At 44.1% G+C, this 25,888-nt stretch overlaps 3 protein-coding genes across 3 annotated transcripts; 1 reads left to right on the forward strand and 2 right to left on the reverse strand.

The window, feature by feature from the left end:
• The first annotated feature begins 6,051 nt into the window (after positions 1–6,051).
• Positions 6,052–9,652, forward strand: NAXE (NAD(P)HX epimerase). Its single transcript, XM_053474701.1, has 6 exons — positions 6,052–6,265; positions 7,543–7,651; positions 7,988–8,098; positions 8,265–8,378; positions 8,509–8,656; positions 9,214–9,652. The coding sequence occupies exons 1-6, from the start codon at positions 6,060–6,062 to the stop codon at positions 9,414–9,416; spliced, it is 891 nt and encodes a 296-aa protein (XP_053330676.1). The 5' UTR covers positions 6,052–6,059; the 3' UTR covers positions 9,417–9,652.
• A 3,292-nt stretch (positions 9,653–12,944) lies between these two features.
• Positions 12,945–15,302, reverse strand: LOC128504736 (G patch domain-containing protein 4). Its single transcript, XM_053474922.1, has 7 exons — positions 15,165–15,302; positions 14,993–15,066; positions 14,621–14,713; positions 14,368–14,475; positions 14,098–14,207; positions 13,757–13,807; positions 12,945–13,674 (listed from the first exon to the last, which is right to left on the reverse strand). Exons 1-7 carry the CDS (start codon positions 15,238–15,240, stop codon positions 13,251–13,253), a joined length of 936 nt encoding a protein of 311 aa, XP_053330897.1. The 5' UTR covers positions 15,241–15,302; the 3' UTR covers positions 12,945–13,250.
• Positions 15,303–17,605: 2,303 nt separating this feature from the next.
• On the reverse strand, positions 17,606–24,889 carry TTC24 (tetratricopeptide repeat domain 24). The gene is made up of 12 exons (XM_053474923.1): positions 24,787–24,889; positions 23,076–23,853; positions 22,465–22,680; positions 21,217–21,345; positions 20,862–20,983; positions 20,240–20,359; positions 19,947–20,053; positions 19,467–19,606; positions 19,150–19,318; positions 18,982–19,064; positions 18,658–18,706; positions 17,606–18,048 (listed from the first exon to the last, which is right to left on the reverse strand). Exons 2-12 carry the CDS (start codon positions 23,830–23,832, stop codon positions 17,955–17,957), a joined length of 1,986 nt encoding a protein of 661 aa, XP_053330898.1. The 5' UTR covers positions 23,833–23,853; positions 24,787–24,889; the 3' UTR covers positions 17,606–17,954.
• Between the last annotated feature and the right edge of the window lie 999 nt (positions 24,890–25,888).

A 25,888-nucleotide genomic window follows, 5' to 3' on the forward strand; every position in this document is an offset into this window, starting at 1 on the left:
TGGTTAGTGGGACAGGTGCCCTTTGCCAGCCCCCTGCATCCACAACTCTAGGAGCAACGGAGCTGTGCTCCCCGACTGAACTGGATGCAGACCCGGTTGGGGTCTGGCCCCAGTTCAGTCTTCATTTTAAAAGGGGAGATATGTGACAGAATGACCTGTCATACAGGAGCCCAAGGTACTCAGAGATGGCTCCAGCCTGGCTGCCAAACAGGCAGGAACTCCATTGTGTAAACCAATCCCATTAACAGGATGGCTACCAGGGGGATATTCAGTAGCTAAAGGGGATTAAAGATTGGGTTGTCTACATGTACCTGTTTATCAATGTTGATTTATGTTAATGAAGTTCTGTGGCTATATCAGTCTGTTTTACAACAATAAACTGTTCATTCCTGCTGTACTCAATTCAAGGTAGTTGTGTGTCTACTTATTGGGTACACATAGCAGGGTTCCAAGGTGCGCATGCTGGCTGGTGCTGGAAGTGATTCCGGGGACAAGAGGAGGATACATGTGGGTGATCTCTGGGAGATACTACAGCTCCCTTGGTGAACCTGTTACAGTGACCATGCTGGCGTCACTGTTTGTGACCATGCTGGCGTCACTTTGTGTGACCATGCAGGCGTCACTGTGTGTGTTTGTGACCATGCTAGCGTCACTTTGTGTGACCATGCAGGCGTCACTGTGTGTGTGTTTGTGACCATGCAGGCGTCGCTCTATTGCTAGCCTCCTCTCATTGTTGCCACCTCGGTCCGCTCTGATGGTAGCCTCTGCTCAATGGTAGCCCCTCAGTCCGCTCTGATGCTAGCCTATATCTTATGGTGGGCCCTATGATGCAAAACTCTGCAGATATCTGAAAATGGCATCACTATACGCTCTATTGCTGGCCTCCCTTTGATTGCTGTGCACCGGTCCGCTCTGATGCCTTTCCTCTATCCGCCAAGGAATATTGTGAGTTCCGTGAGGCTCCCAATGTCCCATTCAGCATGTGGTTGACCCTGCAGGACTCACCGTGGGTGACCCTGCAGGCCTCACCGTGGGTGACCCTCTGATGGTAGTCACTGCAAGTGTCTTTGTTGCCCCTTGGTCCGCTCTGATGGTAGCCTCCGCTCAATGATAGCCCCTCGGTCCGCTCTGATGGTAGCCTCTGCTCAATGGTAGCTCCTCGGTCTGCTCTGATGGTAGCTTCCGCTCAATGGTATCCCCTCAGTCCGCTCTGATGGTAGCTTCCGCTCAATGGTATCCCCTCAGTCCGCTCTGATGGTAGCGTATATCTTATGGTGGCCCCTATGATGCAAAACTCTGCAAAGTTGCTCTATGATGCAAAACGCTCTATTGCTAGCCTCCATTTGATTGTTGTGCACCGGTCCGCTCTGATGCCTTTCCTCTATCCGCCCAGGAATATTGTGAGTCCCGTGAGGCTCCCAATGTCCCATTCAGCATGTGGTTGACCCTGCAGGCCTCACCGTGGGTGACCCTCTGATGGTAGTCTCCGAAAGTGTCTTTGTTGCCCCTTGGTCTGCTCTGATGCTAGCCTTCTATCAATGGTAGCCCCTTGGTCCGCTCTGATGGTAGTTTATACAGTAAAGGAAAAAAGCGTGTGACCATGCAGGCGTCACTGTGTGTTTGTGACCATGCAGGCGTCACTGTGTGTTTGTGACCATGCAGGCGTCACTGTGTGTTTGTGACCATGCAGGCGTCACTGTGTGTTTGTGACCATACAGGCGTCACTGTGTGTTTGTGACCATGCAGGCGTCACTGTGTGTAACCATCGCTCTGATGGAAGCCTCCGCAAGTCTCATTGTCGCCCCTCGGTCCGCACTGTTGGCAGCCTCCGCAAATGTCTCATTGTTGCCCCTCGGTCCCCTCTGATGCTAGCCTCCTATCAATGGTAGCCCTTTGGTCCTCTCTGATGCTAGCTTATACAGTGAAGGAAAAAAAAATGTGATCTCCTGCTGACTTTGTATGTTGGACCACTGACAAAGACGTGATCAGTCTATAATTTTACTGGTAGGTTTATTTGAACAGTGAGACAGAATAACAAAAAAAATTCCAGAATAACGCATTTCAAATAAGTTATACATTGATTTACACTTTACTGAAATAAGTGTTTGATCCCCTATCATCAATCAGCAAGATGTCTGTCTCCCAGGTGTCTTTTATACAGGTAACGAGCTGAGATTAGGATCACTCTCTTAAAGGAGAGAAGCACGTCCACAGAAGCAATCAATCAGATTCCAAACTATCCAACATGGCCAAGACCAAAGAGCTGTGCGAGGATGTTGGGGACGAGATTGTAGACCTACACAAGGCTGGAATGGGCTACAAGACAATAGCCAAGCAGCTTGGTGAGAAGGTGACAACAGTTGGTGCGATTATTTGCAAATGGAAGAAACTCAAAACAACTGCCAATCTCCCTCGTTCTGGGGCTCCATGCAAGATCTCGCCTAGTGGAGATTCAATGATCATGAGAACAGTGAAGAATCAGCCCAGAACTACGCAGGAGGATCTTATGGATGATCTCAAGGCAGCTGGGACCATAGTCCTCAAGAAAACAACTTGGTAACACACTATGCTGTGAAGGATTGAAATCCTGCAGCGCCTGCAAGGTTCACCTGCTCAAAACAGCACATGTACAGGCCCGTCTGAAGTTTGCCAATGAACATCTGAATGATTCAGAGGAGAACCGGGTGAAAGTGTTGTGGTCAGCTGAGACCAAAATCGAGCTATTTGGCATCAACTTGCTGTGTGTGGAGGAGGAGGAATGCTGCCTATGACCCCAAGAACACCATCCCCACCGTCAAACATGGAGGTGGAAAGATTATGCTTTGGGGTTGTTTTTCTGCTAAGGGGACAGGACAACCTCACCGCACCAAATGGATGGATGGATGGGGCCATGTACCGTCAAATCTTGGGTGAGTACCTCCTTCCCTCAGCCAGGGCATTGAAAATGGGTCTTGGATGGGTATTCCAGCATGACGATGACCCAAAACACACAGCCAAGGCAACAAATGAGTGGTTCAAGAAGCAGCAAATTAACCCCTTCAATCCCAGGGGTTTTTGCCATTTTTGCGCTATGTCGGTTCAGCGATTATTCACTTTTCCTGTGAATAGTGTACCCATGTAAACTATATATAGTTTTTTCAAGGAAAGATAGAGATAGGTAAAGTGACAGAAAATTCCATCCAAATTTATCAATTCAGGTGTCCTGATTTCAGAAATACCTAATTTATATAGAATTTTCATACTTTTCCAGCACATATAGGCAACATACTATAAGGTGTACATTACTTTATACAAAGCCGTAAAATTTTTACATTAGGTATGATGGGACTGTAACTCTTAATTTTAAACAAATAAAACAAAAACACCCACAAAGGTATATACTTCTGTAAAGCAGACAACCCAGGCTATCTTATCAGGGGTATTTGGGCATTCTACATGCAGGTATTTGGCCACCAATCACTGTCAAAGGTGGCCACAGAAATTAGGTCCTGCGCTTTTTTCAACAACGCGTCTTAGTGTTTTGTAGTATTCTTAGGGTTTTTTGTACAGGGTATGTGTTACGGCAGAGAAATCTATCCTAAATTGTTCAGCCGCCTCTCCTGATTACGGAAATACCCCACATGCCTAGTTTTTTGTGGTTTTCTGGACTTTACAGGGCACAAACCGGACCATGCGCGTTATAGATTCCAAACGTGAAATTTTCACATTTTGCTTTAGTAGACCTATGTTTCATTTGGGGCTGTTTAGCACCCCCCTAATTATAAATATCCCCATAAAAGTATATATTTCCGTAAAGCAGACAACCCAGAGTATCTCCTCAAGAGCATCTGGACAATTTTCATGCAACCATGTGGCCGCCAATCACTGCCAAAGTCAGCCGTAGCAATAATTTCATGCGCTTTTTTCGCAAACACATCTGTGTTGCTGAGGATATTTTGCAGTAGTGACGTGACCTGGAAGGGAAAGCGTGATCGCGCATTTCCAACTGTAACAGTTTACCGGCATTCGTGCCGGAAACTGTTACAGCTCCCTCATCGGAGCGATCAGGTAGCCCAGCAGGGTCTGTCTAGACAGTAGTGACGTCACCCGGAAGGGAAAGCCCGATTGCGCGAAAGCGCATTTCCAACCATAACAGTTTACTGGCATGAATGCCGGTAACTGTTACAGCTCCCTCATGATCAGATAGACCCTGCAGGGATACCCTGTCCTCCCGTGAGCTACCAGGTCACGTCAGTAGTGACGTGACCCGGAAGGGAAAGCGCGATCGCACATTTCCAACTGTAACAGTTTACTGGCATTCGTGCCGAAAACTGTTACAGCTCCCTCATCGGAGTGATCGAGTAGCCCAGCAGGGTCTAGACAGACCCTGCAGGGATACCCGATCCTCCCGTGAACTTCCAGGTGACGTCAGTAGTGACGTCACCTGGAAGGGAAAGCGCGATCGGGCATTTCTATCTGTAACAGTTTTCCGGCTTCACGCCGGAAGCTGTTACAGGAGATCGGGCAGCAGAAAGCCAGCAACGCTGGCTTCTGCTGCCAGGGGGGAGTCCAGGCTGTCAAACGACAGCCTGGTCTCCCGTGCAGCGGCAGGGATGTGTCCCTGACGCTGCACGAAGGGCTAGATGTACCGGTACGTCCATAGGGGTTTCTTAGTGGGTGTTTTTTGGATGTCCCGGTACGTCTATAGGGGATTGGAGGGGTTAAGCCAGTCTCCAGACCTTAATCCCATAGACAATCTGTGGAGGGAGCTGAAGGTTTGAGTTGACAAACATCATACTCAACCCTAATAAAGAAGATCTGCAAAGAGAAGTGGGAGAAAATCCTTCCTGAGATGCGTCCAAACCTGGTGGCCAGCTTTAAAAAACGTCTGACCTCTGACTGCCAACTAAGGTTTTGCCACCAAGCACCAAGTCATGTTTTGCAAAGGGGTCAAAAAAATATTTCAGAGTAAAATGCAAATCCATCTATAACTTATTTGAAATACGTTACTCTGGATTTTTATTCTTTCTCTCACTGTTCAAATAAACCTACCAGTAAAATGATAGATAGATTATGTCTTTGTGAGTGGGCAAACGTATAAAATCAGCAGAGGATCACATACTTTTCCTTCTCTGTATCTGATTGTGGCCCCTCGGTGTTCTATGATGCAAAACTCTGCAAATATCTGATAATGGCACCTCTATACGCTTTGATGCTAGGCTCCCTTCGGTGGCTGCCCCCCCCCCGGTTCGCTCTGATACCTTTCCTAAATCCACCTAGGAATACTGCTAGAAGTCCCATGAGGGTCTCGATGTCCCATTCAGCATGAGAGAGAGACCGTGACCATGCAGGCGTCACACCCTTGCTAGCCTCTACAAATGGCTTTACGTAGTATGAATCGCAATCAATGCCCCTGTATATGACATTGTACATCAAAAGGTCAGCAGCGTGTCCTTATAAATACATATTAATGACTGTGAGTCGTTATACCTGAAAGTGATTATTCGGTTTATATGGAGAAGGTCCTGAGGTCACCATCTGCCAGCTCGATGATGTAATAGGCTAATCGGCCTATGGGAGATGGGGTGGTGGGGGTAAATATTTACCCCCAAGGATTAACCCTGGCAAAATGTCCGAGTAATGGGGCCGCCTCTTGCCATTTACAACTTAAAGAGGGGTACTTTTATTTAATCAGGTGGGGCTTCAAATTAATTACCTGCTGTTTCTATACACATCATTGGGCCTTTGAGGGCTGTAGAACCCTGTGATAGCCTCATAGAACTCCTAGAAAAGAGGGGCATTAGGGGAGGAAAAAGGGGCACGGGTCCAAGGAGGGACTGGTCACATTAAACAGGGACAGTTGTGAGATTGTGCTAACTGGTTAACTGGTCACATGACTGAGCATAATGGGGGTGGTAGTCAACAGCTGCTAGAATGCCAGAGGTCGTACCCTCAAGCGTCATTCCCTCAATAATGCCAACAGCGCCCTCTCGCAGAATGTGGTATGCTCTGCGCAGTCGCAGAAGCCCCTCCCATAAAACCCGAGGCCTTCAGGAGTCAGCGACCAGCAGCTACCGCGCATGCGCTCTTGTCTATTTCGGAAGTGGCTGCCGATGCACGGGCTACGCGCGCTCCTCGGACTCGGCTTTTTGGTGGGCGGCGCGCGCCTGGCTGTGCGCGGAGAGACGTGCCCGCGCTGGCAGGGTCTAACCGGAGTCGGGAACGCGCGCTACAGAGAGTACCGAGCAGGGGCAGGAAGCATGGAGGGGCTCCTGAGATACCTCAGGTGATAGACCTGGGTAGCGGCGGTGTGAGGTCACCTGGCCCTAGGGCAGCATGGGGTTTATAGTATATATAGATATATAGTATACTTGTCAGGCCACACTCCCCCTGCCTGCTGGGTGTAATTAATAGTGTAGCTGCCCCTTTGCCCCATACTGTGTGTTAACAGGCTTTTCATATACACTGTGACCCTTTATAGGCAGTATATCTCACCTATACATCGTGCTGGCATAGGTATAGATATATCATACAAATAAGAGTTTAACTAGATGTATATATGATGTGAATATATAATGTATGTAGCGTATATACATGTATAATGTGTGTATATATTGTATATACGATGTGATGCTCCTGCTCATGGCATCATAACATTGGTTGCTACGGTGATGAGACCACTTTTGAAGCTGTACGCCACCTAGCGTTTTTTTTACATTGCCAATGTTGTTTGTGTAAAGGTCAGGCTCACCTGCGTGTCATTTTGTAATGGTATTTCTCGTGCTACCCCAAGCCTCAAGTATTAAGCCGGTATCTCACGAGTCCCATGAACGACGAAACAGCTGTCCATGAGCGGTGATCTGGCTCCTGCACCTCTTACCCGAGCAATTACTTTTAAGGGATCCATGTATAAAGTGGATATAGAGGCAAACGGTGATCACTGTTGACCTTGTTTGCATGCGCCTACCCAGAATCCCATGTGGTTGTGGCAGCACCATGAGATTTCTGAGGAAAAAAACAAGCCTTTTTGGCGTGTCTGGTGTCTGTAGATGAGTGTTTAATAATGCTTCTACCACCCTTTAATTTTATGTGGAAGGGTTTTCCATCATCTTTGCCCACCATAACGTGTGTATTTTTATACACAAAGGGTGAGGAAGTATCCATTTTTCTTTAGCGCTGTCATGTTTTCCGGTGCAGAATGTGCTCGGTAGGCTAGGGTGGCACGCTGACTACCCCAAGCTGGCGAAGGGGCCGTACAGATTCTGGTCCTGTAAGGGAAATAGTGCTAAGTGGCTGTCTCGTCTATCCTCCTTCATAGTACCCGCCGCCTGTACATAACTTTCAGTGACCCAAAGTATCTGTAGAGGTGTAGTCACTAAACTGGACTCAATAATGCCCCTAGGACAGTATCCAGACTCACGTCAACCACTTGGCTCACCTTTAAGCCGGCCAATACCCCCATAGTGTATCACATGCGCAGCCCTGGTCTTCTCTGACCGATACAGCCATATTTATTTACCACAAACCTGTCATTCACACTTATCTCCCGTGCTTTGCCTCCAGCCAGGAAGAGGCCCAGGCCGTGGACGAGGAGCTATTCAACGAGTACAAATTCAGCGTGGATCAGCTGATGGAACTGGCCGGCCTAAGCTGTGCCACTGCCGTAGCCAAGGTATGCATCAAAGCCCCCGCGTGGTGGCAAATGCCGTTATTCGCAAGATTAAACAATTATTTGGATAAACATAGTTTGTATATGGCTTGTAACCAGGTATCGGTTTAATGTTTGTTGACCCCGGAGTCGATGGACCCATAAACAGTAAAAAAAAATTTTTTTACAAATAATATCAAAATATGTAAAACATTTATTAATAACAGAATATTATTATAAAATAAAAATGATGGAAACTGAACCAGGTTCTTTATTTGCTGCAAATGTTCTATTTTGGATAGAATCCCATTGAACGTCACTGTCACATTTAACCCCGTGTGCTTTGATGTTTCCTTTCAGGCCTATCCAATCAGCTCGTTTACATCAGGTCTACCCACCGTGCTAGTGGTGTGCGGCCCCGGAAATAACGGGGGCGACGGCCTCGTCTGCGCCAGACACCTCAAGCTCTTTGTAAGTTTTTACCTATTTAAGAAACCTTAAGGTCAGTTGGCTAAAAGTCCAAGCTTTACGGGAGCTCATTAACCATTTCCTCCCCAAAATCATTTTGGGTGAGTGTGGAATAAAGTAAAGCCGATGATTGTGCCTCTAAATGACATTTCTGCTTCATCCGCCCAAGGGTTATGAACCAGCCATATTTTACCCAAAGAAGCCAAACAAGACACTCTTTGAAAACCTGACTACGCAGTGTCAAAAGATGGACATCCCATTTCTGGCTGAGTTCCCGCAAGAGGTACGTTTTTTATGTTTGTAGATATAAATTTGGTGCAAACAGTACCTCGCTTAAACAAAATGGGTGTATGTTCTTAAGGAAACACACAAAAACCCTGGGTGATGACTAATGTATAGCTATGAATTTTCAGGCCAAGGTGATTGATGGAGCCTATAATTTGGTCGTTGACGCCATTTTTGGATTCAGTTTCAAGGGTGCAGTCCGGGAGCCCTTTGCAAGAATCCTGAGCACGTTGAAGCAAATCACCGTACCCATTGCTAGCGTGGATATCCCCTCAGGTATAAGATTTCTCTGATGAATGTGTGTGTGTGTGTGTGTGTGTGTGTGTGTGTGTGTGTGTGTGTGTGTGTGTGTGTATATATATATATATATATATATATATATATATATATATATATACATACATACATGCATACATACAACACATTCACGTATTAAAACACTTGAAGGGCTCTTCACAGCCATGCTTCTTGTTACCTAGAAAGATGAAATGGTCAGGATGTCTCACATCTAGAGGTTTATCACCCCCCATGCATCATTTCACACACTGATCAATTCAGTGTTTACATACCAGATATAGATTTAAAGGAACAGTCATGTATTTTTTTTTTATATATATACCTTTTAATGGAACATGTACATGCCTGCCGCCTCTCCTTGCTCCTACTTGGCTCCATCCCTTTGAGCTTGGAGGCATAACAGTCTTTGGCAGAAGACTCCTGCTAGGGAGGGAATGCACTGGGAGCCACTCAGCGCCTGCGCAGGACACCAGCGGCGATACTTGCATTCTGTATCTTCTTTACAAGGTCACTTAACAACCTTTTCACGTCTTCAGGTTGGGATGTGGAGAAGGGAGGCCCAGATGGGATCCAGCCGGACATGCTCATCTCTCTGACTGCTCCCAAGCTGTCCGCACGCAATTTCACCGGGCGTTACCATTATCTGGGTGGACGGTTTGTGCCCCGGGCTCTGCAGGAGAAGTACAAGCTGAACCTCCCATCATACCCTGACACCGATTGTGTTCGGAAACTGCCTTAGAAACCCTATACGATAAGGACAGGGCTTTGCAAGGGATTGGAACTCCAGTGTTCTAAACAAAGAGATTTTGGTCTGAGCAGCAGATCTCCTACTTCGGTCAATGCCGTATTGTTGAGGCAAATGCAGCAGTATTCAGCTTCTGGAAATATAATTATTTTGTTGGGTTTTCTTTTGGAATAACTATATCCTTCAGCTCTGTTTCAAAGACTAAGCACTTAATACAACTCTATCTAAAATTGGAAAGTGTTGCTTCTTGTGTATTAATTTCATCCCCTTTAAGAAGTTCCCCAGTGCGCTCCTGTTTGGTGTGTCTGCCAGATGTTACAGGGTAGACAACATAGGTAGTGATGGGTTTTACACATGGTAGATTATGCACTTATCTCTAGGCTACATCTACGGGGCTGATTCAATTATTGTGAAGGTGGCAAGGATTTAAATCTGGCTGTATACAAGCATTGTGGCCATTGAGCTCAAATCTTTTTGTTTGTAGAGTGGCGAAAGGTTTACATATTACCGATAGTTATACCGCAGGTCTCGGGTTCCTTCGTCAGTTTTCAGTAAAACTAGCATTACTGGAGTCTGTTCGGAGGAAAAACTAGAACCTCTTAGAACTGGTCAAAACTGGTCGAACCCTTGACCCAGATCAGGACTGGGGCTTTCAATGCCTACCTAGAAACTGTAGTCATAAACGAAGCAGCGATTATTCTATAAAATGCATAGCTAATGCACGTGAAGGCTGAGGCTTGGCATGGCCTAGTGACTTTGTGTAAATTCATAATACGTGTAATGTTGCTGATCAGAAAACCTGGGACAACATGCAGGAATTTAGATCAGGAAAAAAAGAAGCCACAGCCCTCGGTGAGTAGTCCAATGTATAATTAATTAGTATTGTGTGGTTGTAATTTTCGCCGCTGCTTATAGTAATGATATCCTTCGTCACACGGCGTGCGGCTCTTGTGAAAGGTTTAAAAATCGTAAGTGACTATCCCTACCAAATATTTGTGTGTGTGTATATACACACATACACACGCGACATTAATTTAACCCCTTCAGGACCGGGATTTTGATACTAACGTGTCGCTAAAGGACCAGAGCCGTTTTTGTGTTTTTGCCATGTCTTTCTTCAACTGTAATTTCTCTCTTATCAATTGGTGCACCCACACAAATCATATATTGTTTTTTTCAGCACAAGTAGGGCTTTCATTTGAAACCATATTAAGCTGGATAGTACATTGTTTTGTTTGAAATAAACTGGAAAAAGTGGGGAAAAAATGAAAAAAAAGCATTTTTTTACAGTTTTGTATACATACAAATTGTACACACATTGAACCAATGGGAAAAAATTATCCCAAATATATTCATTAAGTTGTCCTGATTTGGAAACCACCCAACATGGCCAGGATTTTTATCTATTTTGACCAGTATAGGGCAAATATTGCAAGGCATGCATTACGTTTTTGAAATGTAATTTTTTTCAAATTTGGCATGGTAGTCTAATAACTGCAAGAGTTGTCACAGATACTGATTATCCCCCCAAAATTATATGTTTATGAACAGTAGATAAGTCAAGGTGTACAACTAGGGTCATTTTGACACTTTTCAAACAGGGATTTTATCGCCAATTGCTGCCAAATTTTGAGGTATTTTTATATTTTTTTGTTTTTTTTGCATATGTTGCAATGTTGCTTTAGATTTTATATTATATTTTGTATAGAATATGTGCAACTGCAGAACAAAACACCAAATTGTGTTCACCAACATCCCCCGGTTCCAACAAGGCCTCACATGCATGGTTCATGCATTTTTTGAGGAAGCTATGAGGGCAAAACTGGAACATGCGCATTTTCGTTTTCAAATTTGGAATTTTCAGAAATTGGTTTGCTGAGCCCATATCCCATTTGGGACATTTTGGAAGCCCCCCACTGTAAATTACCCCATAAAAGTATATATTTATGAACAGTAGACGAGTCAAGGTGTTCAACTAGGGTAGTTTTGACAGTTTTCAGCCAGCCATTTCTTCACTGATGTCTGTCAAACTTCACAGGGAAATTATTTTATTGCATTTTTAACGCATACATTTCAATGTTGCACTGAATTTCTTGCACAGCATAAGTGCAACAGTGGAAGAAAACACCACATTTTGTTCACCAACATCCCATGATTCCAACAAGGCCTCACATGCATGGTTCATGCATTTTTTGAGGAAGCTATGAGGGCAAAACTGGAACATGTACATTTACATTTTTTAAAATATTTTTTTTTATCAGATTACTTGTAAGTGACAGGTTTAGGCCGCTGACATCAATCAGGGAGACCGATCAATAATCAGCGACTTAAAATGTCACCGACAAGTGATCAGGTAATAATTATGATTTTTTTATTTATTAATAATTTGTGTTTTTTCATAATTAACCTAGATGACCCCTCTCTCTTTGTAGAGCAGGGTCATCTATGGGCTGCCATAATGATCCGATCACTCCTATTGGCTAGGAGCGATCTGATCAGCCCAGCCCAGCATTTGACCTGGAAGCACCCTGGACTTTCAGGTCAGTGCTGTTATTTTTTTTTATTATTATTATTTTATTAATTATTTATGTATTTATTTTTTAATTTTTTTTATTTTTCTTTATTATTATTTTTTAATTTTTTTTAACTCTTTCAATGCTGATGCTCCATTGAAGCACAGCATTGACTGATATTTAGTCCCCACAAGCTTGTGGGGACTAATATTAACCCCTGCAATGCTGCGATGGGGGGTCATACACAATCGCAGCATTGAAGGGGTTAATTGAGAAAGAGGGGGGGGTAGGGGTTAACTGAGCAAGGGAGGGGGTGGGGGGGCTGGTCTCCACACTCATGTGGAGACCAAAGAACCCTGTCTCCCTGTCCCTGAAGCTGCCTCTGGCAGCTGGGACACAATCTCCAATAGACTGGAGATTGTAGGGGAGGAGTCTCTCTGATCAGTCCTACAGGACTGATCAGAGGACTTCTGGGGGGTCGTTTTTGCTGTTGCTGGTCTGCCTGGGCTTCCAGGCAGACCACCAGCAGCAGAGCCCCCTACAAAACGGCAATTAACCCCTTCAATGCCGCGATCGCGGCATTGAATGCCGCGATCGCGGCATTGAAGGGGTTAACGCTGCACTGGCGCTCTCATGGAGCGATCAGGCAGCAGGGGGGTGTTGGATCAGGTCCCCACACTTGTGTGGGGACCCATTCAACACCCCCCCCTTCCCTGAAGCTGCCTGTGGCAGCTGAAACCGCGATTGCAGATTTTTCTGCAATCGCTGTTTCTGCCTACAAAATCACTCCGTGGGAGTGATCGTAGGCTTGGGGGCGGGTTTAGAGAGGCTGTGCTGTCTGCCCAGGACTCCTGGGCAGACAGCAGCAGCAGCGCCTCCACGATCACCGCGATCGTGGTGATGTGGGGGCGTTTTTTGGAGGAGACGTACCTGGTACGTCCCGGTCTACCGGTGACTGTTAACCAGGAAGTACCAGGTACGTCCCGGTACGGAAGGGGTTAATGACATAAAACATTTAAACTAGATTTTATTGCAAACAAGTCCCACTTACAAATTCAATGCAGTTTTAAGGCATTACAATGTCTCCAAAGAGGGCTGGTTGTCTTCTGTTTACAGGAGAGCAGTTATTTTGTCCAAACTAAAATGATCAGCTTTCCACCCAAATCACAGTGGTTCAGATCCTGTAAGACTTTCATCGTCCACTGGAAGCAATCACCTTTACCATCGTCACCTTAAGTGTTCCTTTTAAAGACATTTCATAAAGACAAAACATTTGGCTTTATCTTTTTGTCATCATTGTTAGCTTTGGCTGTGTTCACTCTTTGTGTTTATTTTTTTTCTTAGACTTCACGTGCTCCACAGAGTGCTCTGGGCAATCCCGTTGCTTATTTTTCTTTTTTTTTTTCTTTTTTGTAACACTTGTGCCTTCTGGGTGGACAGCTTGCTCTGCTTTGTCCTCACAACTGTTCAACACTAATTCTCCATGTTCTTTTTCCAGCTCTCTCTTTTTCTTTTTCCTCCTCGTTGGCAGCTCAGAAGGGCTGTCGTCGCTACCATCATTCTCTGGTTCACTAGAACACTTCTTATTCTTTTTGTGCTTTTTGCCCGACCCTAAGGCTTCGTCTAAAGACGTTTTTTTGTCATCCGGTTTTTTATTTCCATATTTCTCAAGGAATGCTCTTTCCTGTTCTTCCAGACGGGAGAGTTTAGCGCTCATAGTCAATCCGTGCCTGGCTCCTCTGGAAATAACACAAACTACTTAAAATCTAAGATCCAAAACAGAAACCAGACTGTTGACCTTAATTAAATAAGGAAACTTACTTATGCGCAGTGCGGCCTCCACAGATCTTCATTAAGTCTTCATCTGTCAGCCTGGGAGCAGAACAAAGAAACACAAGGTAATTTTTAACCAAAAAGTTACTCTTACTTGCTGGAATATGCAGTAAGTCTTATTTGGTTTTAAATATGCATCAAAGGTGCGAGCATGTCAGTTTTTAGGCTACAAAACTGAGCAATAAATCCATCATCTGAACTCCATGGAGTTAGCCCACTAAAGTGTTTAGTTGCTTGGGGTTCAAGGTTTCATCTCCCAGACATCCATTAAGGGAATCTTTCCAGGCCCTGCTGCCTAAGCAATTTGAATAACCATGCGGTAAACATACTTTGTTGCCGAGGATAAATTCAGCTTCTCGTCCTCATCCTCACTGTCGCTGCTTTCTGAAGATGAAGACTTTTCCACTGGCATCTCCCCGCCGGACATCAGCGTGGCAGTCTATTGAAATCAGAGGAAAAGTCCCCCATCATACCTCCGGTACTGACAGGGATCTATCTTAAAAGCTACAGCTAACCTGTACTCCAGGACAAGACTGCTTACTGAAAATGGAGTGGGAATCCGCTGCCTCGTTCTTAAAGTGCAGAAGATCAAAGTTTACCTTAACGAAGCGGCCGTACAGCATATCTTTGTTTAAGAGAGCTTTGCGGGGCTTCTTGTTTGTCACTTCGCTAGGTTCCTCTTTCAGCTTCTTCACCTGAACTCCATCCTGACAATGAAAAAAAAAAACGGACATGCAGAACGGTCAGGAATTCTGATGGTGCGAATGCAATTTTTCCTCTATTCCCTGTGTTACGCAATTGATGTCTCTTTATAACCAACCCCCATCATCCTCATCTATTTCCTCCCCTCACCTTGCCTGCTTCCACGGCAATGCTGGAGGCAGTTTGGTTGAAGACGTGGTCCCACCAGTGAAACGTAAACTGCTCTGCAGAGTTATGCCCCACCTGCAGGAATCCAAGCACACAAAAGCTTCCAAAATTGGTTACTTTTCACACAGAGGCACATATGGCAGAAGCATCATGCATGGTCCTTGATGACCATATCTTGGCTAGAGATTTAGAATTTGCTTGCGGCTGAACCAATTAACGTATCATTTGTACCCTACGTTACGCAGAAGACCCAGCAAGAACTTCAATACCCTTGATCATAATTTGCCCTTAAATTGTATAGATTAGCAGGGATGGGTTCTTCTTTTTAATTCCGTACGTAAAATTGCTCCTTACCCCGGCTTTGCCGCATTTTACTTTCACTTTGATAGCTTCGGAGATTCCATTCTCCTGTTTCCCGAGGCCCTTTCCTATAAAAAAAATAAATATGTAAAGTAAAATATATAAAATAGAAGTAGTGTGTGTGTATGTGTACACACATAGTATAAAGAGGCAGCATTTAATTTACCTTCAACCCAGCCATGTCTTCTCAGCTGGTTCTCTGCAAACTTAATACCCTGGTTCTTCTCTGACGGAGCAGCCATGTTAATGTGCGAGATACAGTAGCATGCGCAGCGCGTTCTCTTTAATCTTACTTTCAGCTGGGCCTGTATAAAATTATAATTATTATTAAAACACCTTTAAAGAGTATACACACAAAGAAAAAAACAGTATTCCCTTTTGAATGGGGCACTAGGATACAGTTGCTAAACCACAACCCCCCAAACAAATGGCTGAGAATTATGGGAGTTGTAATTCACCCACAGGCCTTGACATCTATGTGAGATCCACGTTAAAGTGAACAATCTCTATAGTTGGCAGCTGGAGACAATCCCGAAAACACGTGATACTAGTCCACAAAGGGTTAATGAATAAAACGACCCAGCTGCTCGCTATTATTTATTGCCATAAAAAAAACTTTTTATACATGCTTTGGATCTGGGTGAGATTCCCAATGCAGCTCTATGGAGGTAAGTGGTCGGCTGTCAGCGTGGGGAATAATAAAGACACGGATATACAAAAAGCACGTACCTGGACGTCTAGGAAAACATATATACGTCATCCCGGGCTGTGCCAATAAATAAAAGCAATCACAACCTTATGCCAATACCAGGGCAGAGCACAGTGATCAATCAAAGCATGCAGAACTACACGGGGGACGCCATCTTACCGGAAGTACCGCTGCGGCCATAAAGTAAGAGAGCGGGGACTGTACTATCTGCACACACTGCTGCGTACTCTGTGGTAAAAGGAGGTCTGGCTGCGCTAAACAATGTATCCGTTAAAATAGTTACAAGTAAGACCCAAATGCCCCCCCCACAACAAAAACAAATAAACAAGTGGTTGATTGTTTTGTTTGGATTGTTTTTTTGTTACGCATCTAATAATATATAAATTTAAAATATATATATAAATATTTTTCCGGTCTTTAGATATATTTTTTTTATTATGATTTTGTCAGCAAAGTATACAAATAAGAGAAATAAAATACTCAATACTCAGGATCGCGTGTGCGATTTAACATGTTCTAAGAATTGGATATTTATGCAAATAAAAGGGATGGTTATTTAAAATTCAAGCCAGTAAAAAACTATTATCTATACGTATATTATAAATCCGTCATATGTGTATAGAGCGGAAGCAGCCATCTTAACGTCCTGTTCTTCTTATTATTATTAATTATTTTATATAGCGCCATCATATTCCACAGTTATTAGGATCCGAATGATTATTCCTCCCAATTAAGTTATCTCTCCCTTGTTGTTAAGTTGCCGATTGTTGCGTTGCATGCATTTTGCGAACAGTTGCGCTAATATGGTCACGTATGTTGCTAATAAGCACGCCGTTTTACATTCAAAGCCCCCAAAATACTGGCGTAAACTATCACTTGTGAAGGAATAGATAAAGATATAATAACTACCCAAAGATGAAATCCCTGAAACCCTCCATATTTTATTAATTAGAGGATACTGACAGTATTTAGCAGATCCTTCTAGTAACACTTCTAGTGAAGCACCTTCCTGCTTCACCTTAATGAAGGTAATTAAGCGATGGAGGATACAGGCCGGAGATGGCAGGAAATCTCCGGTGATCCTGTAACGCTTGTCACTCTAATTATTATTCTGGTAATTGACGTGGTCTCGGAGGAGCACAGGGCTAGGGAACTGGCTCTGCCGTGTCTGCCGATGATGCCGGCCACATCTCGGTGATGGGCATTTAATTACCGTAACAAAGTACTTTTTTATGGGATTGATGGAGAACTTTACGGGTTCGTGTTGTGGGTTCTTTATATTTTTGGATGATATTGAGCTGGCGACTAAATTTGTAGATGGGTTGGATAAGCTGGTGGATGGGCGTTGCAGGCAGGTTATCTTCTAGTTTAGGAAATAGATGCAATGTACACGCTGTAAAGAGAGTGGCATTGGAGTGGTCACCGAAGATCATGTTGAGAGTAGATCATAGTTCCAGAGGTTACTTGACTGATGCAGTTTAAACACCTAGGGATCCACTAAGGCTGGGCCCATGAAGATCTCCATCCTTCCACAAGGAGGTATGTGTACCCACGCATGGTGTGATAGCGAGGCATTGTGCAGGTTTTCTCTTGGGTTTGGTTTATAAATGCTTTGAAATCTAAATGACATATCGTCTAGCACAAGACCGGTCTAACTAGTGCTTTCTTGTGATATTTGGCACGTCTCAAGCCCCCCCTTGGAGTGGTTCATGGCCGACCTTTGAAGACCTTTATCTGTTGACAAGAGTAATAAAAAATAACTTCATTTTCTCCCGTATCCAATTAATTCTAGACATTCACCTACGCCCTTAAGGAGACCACGAACATAAAAATGATCACCAATTAATGAACTCATACAGAATCCCTACTTGAAAGGAATCGGTTCTAGAATGCATATATACATTTTTAAAGTTTTTCTCTTTAATTATGAGGATAGTCGTTTCTGGATTTGTTAAGTGTGCCGGCCATCACCCATGACTCAAGGTGGTTTCCATATTCTTTCAACCATTGGGTGATGACCACAGGTCCTCGTCCGGTGAGCAGCCATCTTTAGAAACATATATAAATGAATGCTGGTGTCATAACTGAACCGGTCTGGTTACCAGTAGCAGTCATTCTCATCTATAATAGAATTCCAGATCCTGTAGTTTCTCTAGAAAATCAGATTCACAGAGAACACAGAAAACAGCGGCAGGGAATGCACTTCAGACTCCTCCTTATCTTGGACAGTTTCTGCCAGAATAAAGTTCACATGAGGCGGCACATCTTTGATTTCTCTTGTTTTTGGGAAGTCGCCTCGGGTCTAGGGACATGGAGAGCATCAGAGGGTCCGTCTGCGCCCCTGAAAATAAATTCTATATAGTAAATAAAGTTTCATTTGTATCTTCACCCCCAACAAAAATATTAGGCAGCTTTTTAAGTCGAAGAGGCAGTACCACTTAATAGAGGCAAACAGGGCTTGACAAATCCCAGGCACCAGGTGACTGAGGTGTTTGTCAGCGTGTTTAATCCCTAAAAAAATGCCCCCACGTCGCCACAATCGCAGTGATCGCGGGGGCATCATTAACCCCTTCAATGCCACAATTGTGTGACACATTCGTGGCATTGCAGGGGTTAACATTTGTCCCCACAAGCTTGTGGGGACTAAATATCAGTCAATGCTGTGCTCCAATGGAACATCAGCATTGAAAGAGTTTAAAAAAAAAAACAAAAAAAAAAACAGCACTGACCTGAAAGTCCAGGGTGCTTCCAGGAGAAATGCTGTGAGTTTAGTAAGTGGGCTGATGATGATCAGATCACTCCTGACCAACTGTTAGTTTAAAAAAAATCCTGGCTCCTAACTTTTTTTAGCTGGCGCCTAGATTCACAACAAATTTGTCAAGCCCTGGAGGCAAATACTACCTGGATACCCCGATGCAAACTATACTTTTACCAATTTCACCAACCTTACCTTTCTGATTTCATTGTCATCAGCTTTAGGGTCTCATAATCATGATTACCTGGTAGAGAAGAAGGCAGATCTAATAAAAGGATTCTGATTTGGGTTCAACGTGAATTAAGAAGACAGAATTAAAATTCTCAATAACGAAAGTGCTTTCCCTACGCCCAGAATTGGTGGTGCCCACTAGTCCCATTGCCTACCTTGATGTCGTTGGGATATTATTGGACATATCAGTTTCTTAGGAAGTCCCAGTAGATATCTAGCCCCATCTCCTAAAGCCCCACTTCTTCGATACGAAGACTACGTAACCCACAAGACAGAACCTCTACTTACTTTTCTGAGTGTTCTTTAAAGTGCCGCTGTGGTTGCCGTTCTGGTAGAATGGGTCTGGATGCAGGTATGTATTATTCAGATTGCTGGAAATGAATGCATCAGATTGTCATTAAAAGGTTAAACCTGAGCAGCTGCTCTGGGGCAGGAAGCCGTGTCCGCCTATCTTACCTGTTGGCCTGAGGGTAACTTCTACTGGAGACAGCTGCTGAGTCTGGTATCTCGGAATCTTCCGAGTTTTCGTTTGTTACCACCGTGAAAGCGTCCGAGTCCAGGTCGTCTTCCTCTGCATCTGTCGACAGATCTTCAATTTCGTATCCTCCATTGCTTCCAACGTGAGCTAATAAAAACATTCCTCAGATTTTCCTGATATGTGAAGTGGCACCAGGACAAAAACCCCAGTGGGTTTGCCCTCCTCCCATTTTATACATTATTATATCTCTCCCATTCTGTTTTCATACTAGAAGACGTGAGCAAGGACTTCTCACCTGATTTTGTACTTTCTTCTGAACACTGACCATTGTCTGTCAAGATGCTGTCTTCGTCTCCTGATTTACATTTGTTTTCCGTAGGTCTGCTAAGCTCAATGTCAGGCTGAGGAACCTTTGATTTCATCACCCTGTAGGACCTAAGGAACATGACATGTCGTCTCAAGAAGGATTGGGCCACCACTGGTGAAGACCTACTTGGGAAGTGAAAGCTATGATAAACGTATTCAAGGGATGTGATGGGAACACCAGAGGCAGCTGTTACCTCCCAAAAGCGATGAGTATGTATGTATAAAACATATACATGTCTTGACTGTTTGGGCAACGTCGGGCCAGCACTGAGGAACGCCCTAATATGTAGAAAATTATATAAAAAAATATATATATATTATATGTAAGCAAATAATTCTGTAATTAAGATAAAAGTGAGCAGCAGCTCACAGGATATTTTGTGTTCAGCGGGTTCTAGCCTGTACTCACGGCTGGCTTTGGTGTATGACGCTCTGCGGTTCGTCCGTATGTCTGTTTATCGCGTCTGTAGTGAATCTGATTTGGCTCGTTCCTTTTCGATTACCAGGAAAGGGCTTCTAGAGTTGAGAGAAGATTACAATTTAACGCCCTCTACTATTAACAGAAATAGAGATATTTACTAACGCGTTGGAGAGTTGGTGAGATCTTAGTAAATAGGCTTCTCTAGCCTTAGCTAGTTCATCGCCGCACACCTTGGATCATTAGGACCTTTTGTTAAGTCTCATTCTGTATCATTGACTCACGAGAGGTGCAGCTGGATTAATTCCACCGACGTGGGAAAGGGCACTGTTTATGGACAACTTATGCTGCAGAGCGTCTGTAAGTTTGTTCACGATCCGCTCCTGAACCACATCAGAAACTTCCTGCAAAGGAGAGATACCGGGGATCAGATTGGCGAAAGTGAAGAATGAACAGTTTTTCCCCATTTGTGTCCTTTATGTGTATAAAACATTTCAAAAGTTAGTTTTTTTTGCACAGTTATTGTACTATATGCTATGTAATCAGCACTACGGAGTCTGCTGGCACTATATTAATAAATGTAATGTAACAGTTTGTAAAACGCGTTCATGCCCACGTGAAAGGTATATATCTTGCTGGTGATCTGGAGTCTGTTACTGGAGCAGGTTCACTAGAACTAATGAACTAATATACCAGCACTTAAACTAAGTTTAAAGAACTACAACTCCCATGAACCTGTCTGCAAAGCAGCCCCCAGGGCAGTCCCCCCTATTACCCCTTTACTAGCCTTCTCCTGTACGCAGGCTGCTTCAACAGTACAAACATCTGATTGCAGATCCATTGGTAAGTTCATATAGTTTTCACTATACAGTTGCCGTGATTTTCGATCACCACGTGAAGTCCCACCTTGGCTTTGGAGAGCAACGCCAGAGCTTGCTTGTAATAAGACACGGCCTTCTCTGGATCTCCGAGATGGAAACTGGCCGCTCCAAGCCCTTCGCACGCTTGCCACTGGCCATGGACATCACCTGTTGACCAAGTAAACATCAGATGAGTGAGGTTCTCCCTAGTGCTCAACCTCTCATCTAAGACGTTCGCTTCTTCTAAGCCAAGGCCAGTCTACTCAACAAAAGTTGGGTTAACCGTGAACGCCTTTTTCGGCAGATGAGAACCATTCAGCCCATCTACTCTGACCGATGTATCAGCGTTCAGCGTTTGGTAGTAAAGAGAGAAGATATTCCTGGTAATGAGTATCAAGTACCTGAATCCTTAAAAGCTTGCAGGGAATGAAGGTAATTCTCTCCGGCACCTTCGTGGTCCCCTAGTTGGCTCAGAGCATAAGCCATGTTTCCGAAACACTGCCCCTGAGCCCGACGGTTACCCAAGAAGCCTAAAAAGAAACAGACATGAGACTCACAACTAGTAGTTCCTGTGTTTATGGTGGCAAATAATGTTTGACATGCTGGAATTCCATAGGTTAGTGGGTGCTGTACCTCACTGAAACTTAAGTTATGGGGGTGAGTAAAAACCAATACAACTCATTATCTCTCCCGATAGCGAGAGGAATCATTTCTTCTTCCCTTATTAATGGTTTATTAAGAGAAGGGCCAAGGTGAATGGGGGTCAGGCTCCCTCTAGTGGATTAAATTGGTTTTACAGCATGTGTTTGTTCAAGATGTATACAAGTTGGCAAGTTTATGGGGAATGTTCTATGATTTAGAAGAAGGGTGTTTAGCAAATAATTATCCTGTCTTTGCTATGAAGTACAAAAATGTGTTTGCACGGGTACGTTAGTAGCAAAATATATAGTCAAGTAGACTAAAGAGATAAAAATCTGACACGTCCAGTAATGGTGTCTGTAGTCATGGTGTTTGTGGAGGCTATGGTGCTCTATTTGTTATGTTACTAACCACAGCCCAAACAAAGCACACAAAGCTGGTCAGCTCGCTAAGGTTGGGTTGTCGGTTTAGAGAGGTAACTTGGTGAAACTCCAAACCACTCGACAGCACTCAATCGGCAAGTTAAACAAATTGTCTATGCACAAAAAGCCAAGTCGCTGTTGAGTTGCAAGCTCTCTTTTTGGGTTGGGTCAAGTTGATCGTTGAGTCTGTCAGCCAAACAGTTATGAAGCTGGACAGCCCTGTTGGTTTTAATGGAGTCCTGGGTGGCCCCGTCTCCTCAAATGTAATCCTTTTAAAAAAAAATGTTGACGGCCATCGACTCGTAAGGTGAACTTCATTGAATAGACAAGTTGCTGGGTTAATAGTAACTTGCTATGAGGAAGCAGTCTTGTTGACTTGATCGAATATTAACTGCAGTCAGACTGGTAGTCAAGTCCAGCCACCATCAATTCAGCCCATTTAATCAATTGATCCAACTAAATCAATTGAGCCTACTAGATCAATTGAGCCTCACTTTTTCCAGTGCGCTGTTTGCTGGCACAACATGAGCGCTTACACATGCCCTTTTGCAATCCCATAACAGCAAGGATTTAGAGATCATGACGTACTGTGCAGCGACGCAGCCTTGTTATGATACATTAAGCCTTCTTCAAACTCCTCCAGGGTATTGTACGCAGCCCCCAGGTTCTGCAGCACGACCGCTTCCTTGTGCCTGTCTCTTCCACACTCCTGGCAGAAGTGAAGCGCTCTCTCGAAGCACTCAGCAGCCAGCGAGAACACCTTTAGCTGGGCATAACTCAAACCAATGTCATTGTACAATTTACCTGGAAGGTAAGAGATCACAGGTATTACAGAGCCACGGGCACCCTAGTCTGTACCAGGAGAAAACAGACTGTCCATGACAAATGAGGGGCTTTTGGTTATTTTTTTTATTATTTTATATATTATTATTTTATATATATGCTTCATATTTCCTAAAACAACTGTAAAGTTAAAACTTTTTCATAGGGGGTTTATTTGCATAGAATAATAAACGGCATTAGGATTTTTCTGTTGAAACCCAGATTTACTATTATTATTTTAACAGTAGGGGCCTTTTTGTGGAATCCATCAGAACTGCACCATTTGCATCATTAGTACAGATTATTATTATTATTATTATTGGACTTCATTGGCCGGCATCGCGTTGATCGTCAGCGAAAAGATACGGTCTACGTACCCAATAGGTCCTTTTTGGCGATGTGATCGCACAACATTCGAATCTCGTTCAGAATTTGGAGAACGTGGCCCGGGTCGTAACGCTGGCTCTGTAGCATGTAGCTGGCGGCCTCGTTAAGGGCTAGGGCCGCCGTGTCCAGCTTCTGGACTTCCAGATAAATATCCCCGGCGTCCTGGAAGCACTGAGCCGCGCGGGCCACGTCCTTCATCCCCAAATAGCAGTAGCCCATCTTCATGTGCGAATCGGCCTGGCTACCTCTTTGGGTAGGCTGATAAAGTGGAATGGCCTTCCTAAAATGTTCAAGAGCTTTCGGGAAGTCCTGCAAGGACTCGTAGGCAGAGCCCAGGTTAAAATGAAGATCCCCCGAGTTACCGCCTTCTCCGTCTCTAGGTTGGGATTTCAGGAGAAACTCCAAGCCCTTTTCTGGTTTCCCCGCTTCCACGTACGCGGCGCCAAGGTTGAAGGCACAGGCCTTCTGGACGGTCTTCACCTTGGTGTCCAGAGAAAGCAGAAACGCCTTTTTAAAGCTGGACAGGGCGAGATGGTAATCCCCAGACAGAAGACTCTTGTGTCCTTGTTTGGTGAGATGTTCTATCTCAGCCTGAGAAGTGCAGGAACGCTCCTGTTTCCCGTCCGTCTCTCCGGAATCTCCCGCCACCCCCTTCATCCTTTTTTTCTTTTTCTTGAGCGTCCTGGTCTCTGGTGGCCCTGTGTCTTCATGTTTGGGTTCCTCAGGCTGAAGGTCTCCAGAAGCCATCGCTTATATGTGAATCTTTACCTGGTGGGGGTGGAAAAATAACTCATATTAAAAATAAATAGAAGATTATCCGCCATTAAAACTTCTGCTTAAATGGAGCTGAATCGCCAAACACAGCCGGCTTCAGAAGACTTTTGGCCAAAACTTTGGTTACGAAAATTAACATGTTTTTTTGCTCATTATTTCAATGTTTTGTCGAAAATAATTAGGAAAAAAATATCATTTGGGGAATCAAATATCTGTAGGTTCCAAGTAATGGTATCATGGTGGGTCAATCGTGTCTCCAGAATTCTGGATCCATGAAATCTTAAAAACCCAAAAGTTCTTAAATAAAATTACATTTTCTGTTTAGTTTATAATTAAAATGAAAGAAAATGGAAATGTATCATTTCTGCATTTTTTTTTTAAATTAAACATTTTAAAATAAAATGGGGTAAAGGAGACTGGTGGGCACCCCTCTAGTACTGCAGACCCGCAATGGGCTGACGGTCGCCAGCATGTAGTTCCCCCATGTGACTTTAGAATTCCAGACACAAACTTATTATATTTATAATATATATATTTTATATACATTATATAATGTTCCGTGAGGATAATTATTTTGTCCAAGCGGTTACTTTCTAGCCATCGAGATAATTTTATTTCATACATAAGCAACACGATTTATCATTTACTGATTTATATAGCGCCACCATAGTCTGCGGCGCTGTATAATGGATAAACAGGACATAAAAAACTGCATACTATAGAGGTGCAGTACCATATAATATTTAGATTGCAAGCTCTCTGGGTCAGCAGCATAAGATAACCATATCTGTTGTACACAGATGATATTGTCTGGGTAAGTGCCCCACGTAGAGCGCCTGCCGTGTGCTAATGGAAACTGTATAGAGCGATATCACTAGGAATATATATCTGTGTGTATACAGGAAGGTATAGGGGCTCAGGACGTACCAATAGGAGACCATGTTTCTTGGCACCGGGTCAGCCGCTGTCCTGCTCCGTCTGTAACTCAGGCAGCGTATCGCAATGGCTTCCGCGGTGTTTCATTTCCAAAGACAGATACTGTTGCTTTTGTCATTGCTTCCTATAGCAACCGGGATCAACAATGCCCTGGAGGGGGGGGGGCACACCTCCTCCCGGCTCATGGAGGGCCAGAGAGGGCCGGTCGTTGGCAGCCACTCACAGCTCGTACCGGCGTGCTTTAACCTGAACCCTATAGGCATACCTGGCAACTATTGAGATATTAACCCTATCATTGCCCACCGTGAAGATTCTATGTAGCGACCCACCAAACAGCTTTAACGCCGGCCCTCATGGAAACATTGTCTTGACATTATTTAAAGATACGCTTTATTGAATCGCCTGAATTCAAGCAGGGATATCAACCATAACATACTAGCAGCAAAAACACCAATTGGGAGTCGTATATATGATCACAGTGGGGGAGCCGATAAAGGAGTCAGCCCCAGACTGTGTGACCCCCAGAATCTGCCCCTTCACCCTGAGAATTCCTGGGTATATTGGGAGCCGGAATAAACAGGAGCGTGTCCCCAACAGAAACACCTTACACTGACGACACGGCGTGTATTTTTACATATATACTCGATGGTAAATGAGGAAGGACGCGATGTGTCCGGGAAAGAAATGGACAGGAAATTACATCAGAAACAAACTTGTTTTATTTGAGATGTAAACATAAACAAATGATATTTATTATTTATAATACGGATTTTTAGGGGTTATACTGAATTAAATTATTCGGCGATACCCTCATACCAAGCAGCAACATTCTGTGCTCAGTGGAGGAGAGAGGGGCATCAGGGGAGGAAAAACTGGCACAGGGGAGGGGAGAGGGGCATCAGGGCATTAAATAGGGGGTTATTCACATGCAGAACCAAGGCTCTAACATGAGCAATACAGAGTAAAAGGGAGAGAGGCAGATGTGTGAAAAGTATTTATTTAAATATAAAATATATTGATGTGAAACTAATGATTAGTGTAGCGCAGCCGGTAATATCCCTGTCGCGCTCATTCTACATTCGGGAGTGTGCGG

The sequence above is a fragment of the Spea bombifrons genome, chromosome 9 (genome assembly GCF_027358695.1).
Source record: "Spea bombifrons isolate aSpeBom1 chromosome 9, aSpeBom1.2.pri, whole genome shotgun sequence".
NCBI lineage: Eukaryota > Metazoa > Chordata > Amphibia > Anura > Pelobatidae > Spea > Spea bombifrons.

Excerpts from the sequence above, each read along its gene's own strand:
- NAXE (XM_053474701.1), top strand. The coding sequence starts at position 6,060 with ATGCGCTCTTGTCTATTTCGGAAGTGGCTGCCGATGCACGGGCTACGC. Across the intron at positions 7,652-7,987 it reads GTGCCACTGCCGTAGCCAAG|GCCTATCCAATCAGCTCGTT; the intron begins GTATGCATCAAA and ends GTTTCCTTTCAG. Across the intron at positions 8,099-8,264 it reads CCAGACACCTCAAGCTCTTT|GGTTATGAACCAGCCATATT; the intron begins GTAAGTTTTTAC and ends CATCCGCCCAAG.
- LOC128504736 (XM_053474922.1), bottom strand. The coding sequence starts at position 15,240 with ATGGCTGCTCCGTCAGAGAAGAACCAGGGTATTAAGTTTGCAGAGAAC. Across the intron at positions 14,714-14,992 it reads TAAAATGCGGCAAAGCCGGG|GTGGGGCATAACTCTGCAGA; the intron begins GTAAGGAGCAAT and ends GGATTCCTGCAG. Across the intron at positions 13,808-14,097 it reads AATTTATCCTCGGCAACAAA|GCTGACAGATGAAGACTTAA; the intron begins GTATGTTTACCG and ends TTCTGCTCCCAG.
- TTC24 (XM_053474923.1), bottom strand. The coding sequence starts at position 23,832 with ATGGCTTCTGGAGACCTTCAGCCTGAGGAACCCAAACATGAAGACACA. Across the intron at positions 21,346-22,464 it reads CAAGGCTGCGTCGCTGCACA|GCTTCTTGGGTAACCGTCGG; the intron begins GTACGTCATGAT and ends GTTTCTTTTTAG. Across the intron at positions 20,054-20,239 it reads TTAATCCAGCTGCACCTCTC|AAGCCCTTTCCTGGTAATCG; the intron begins GTGAGTCAATGA and ends TCTCAACTCTAG.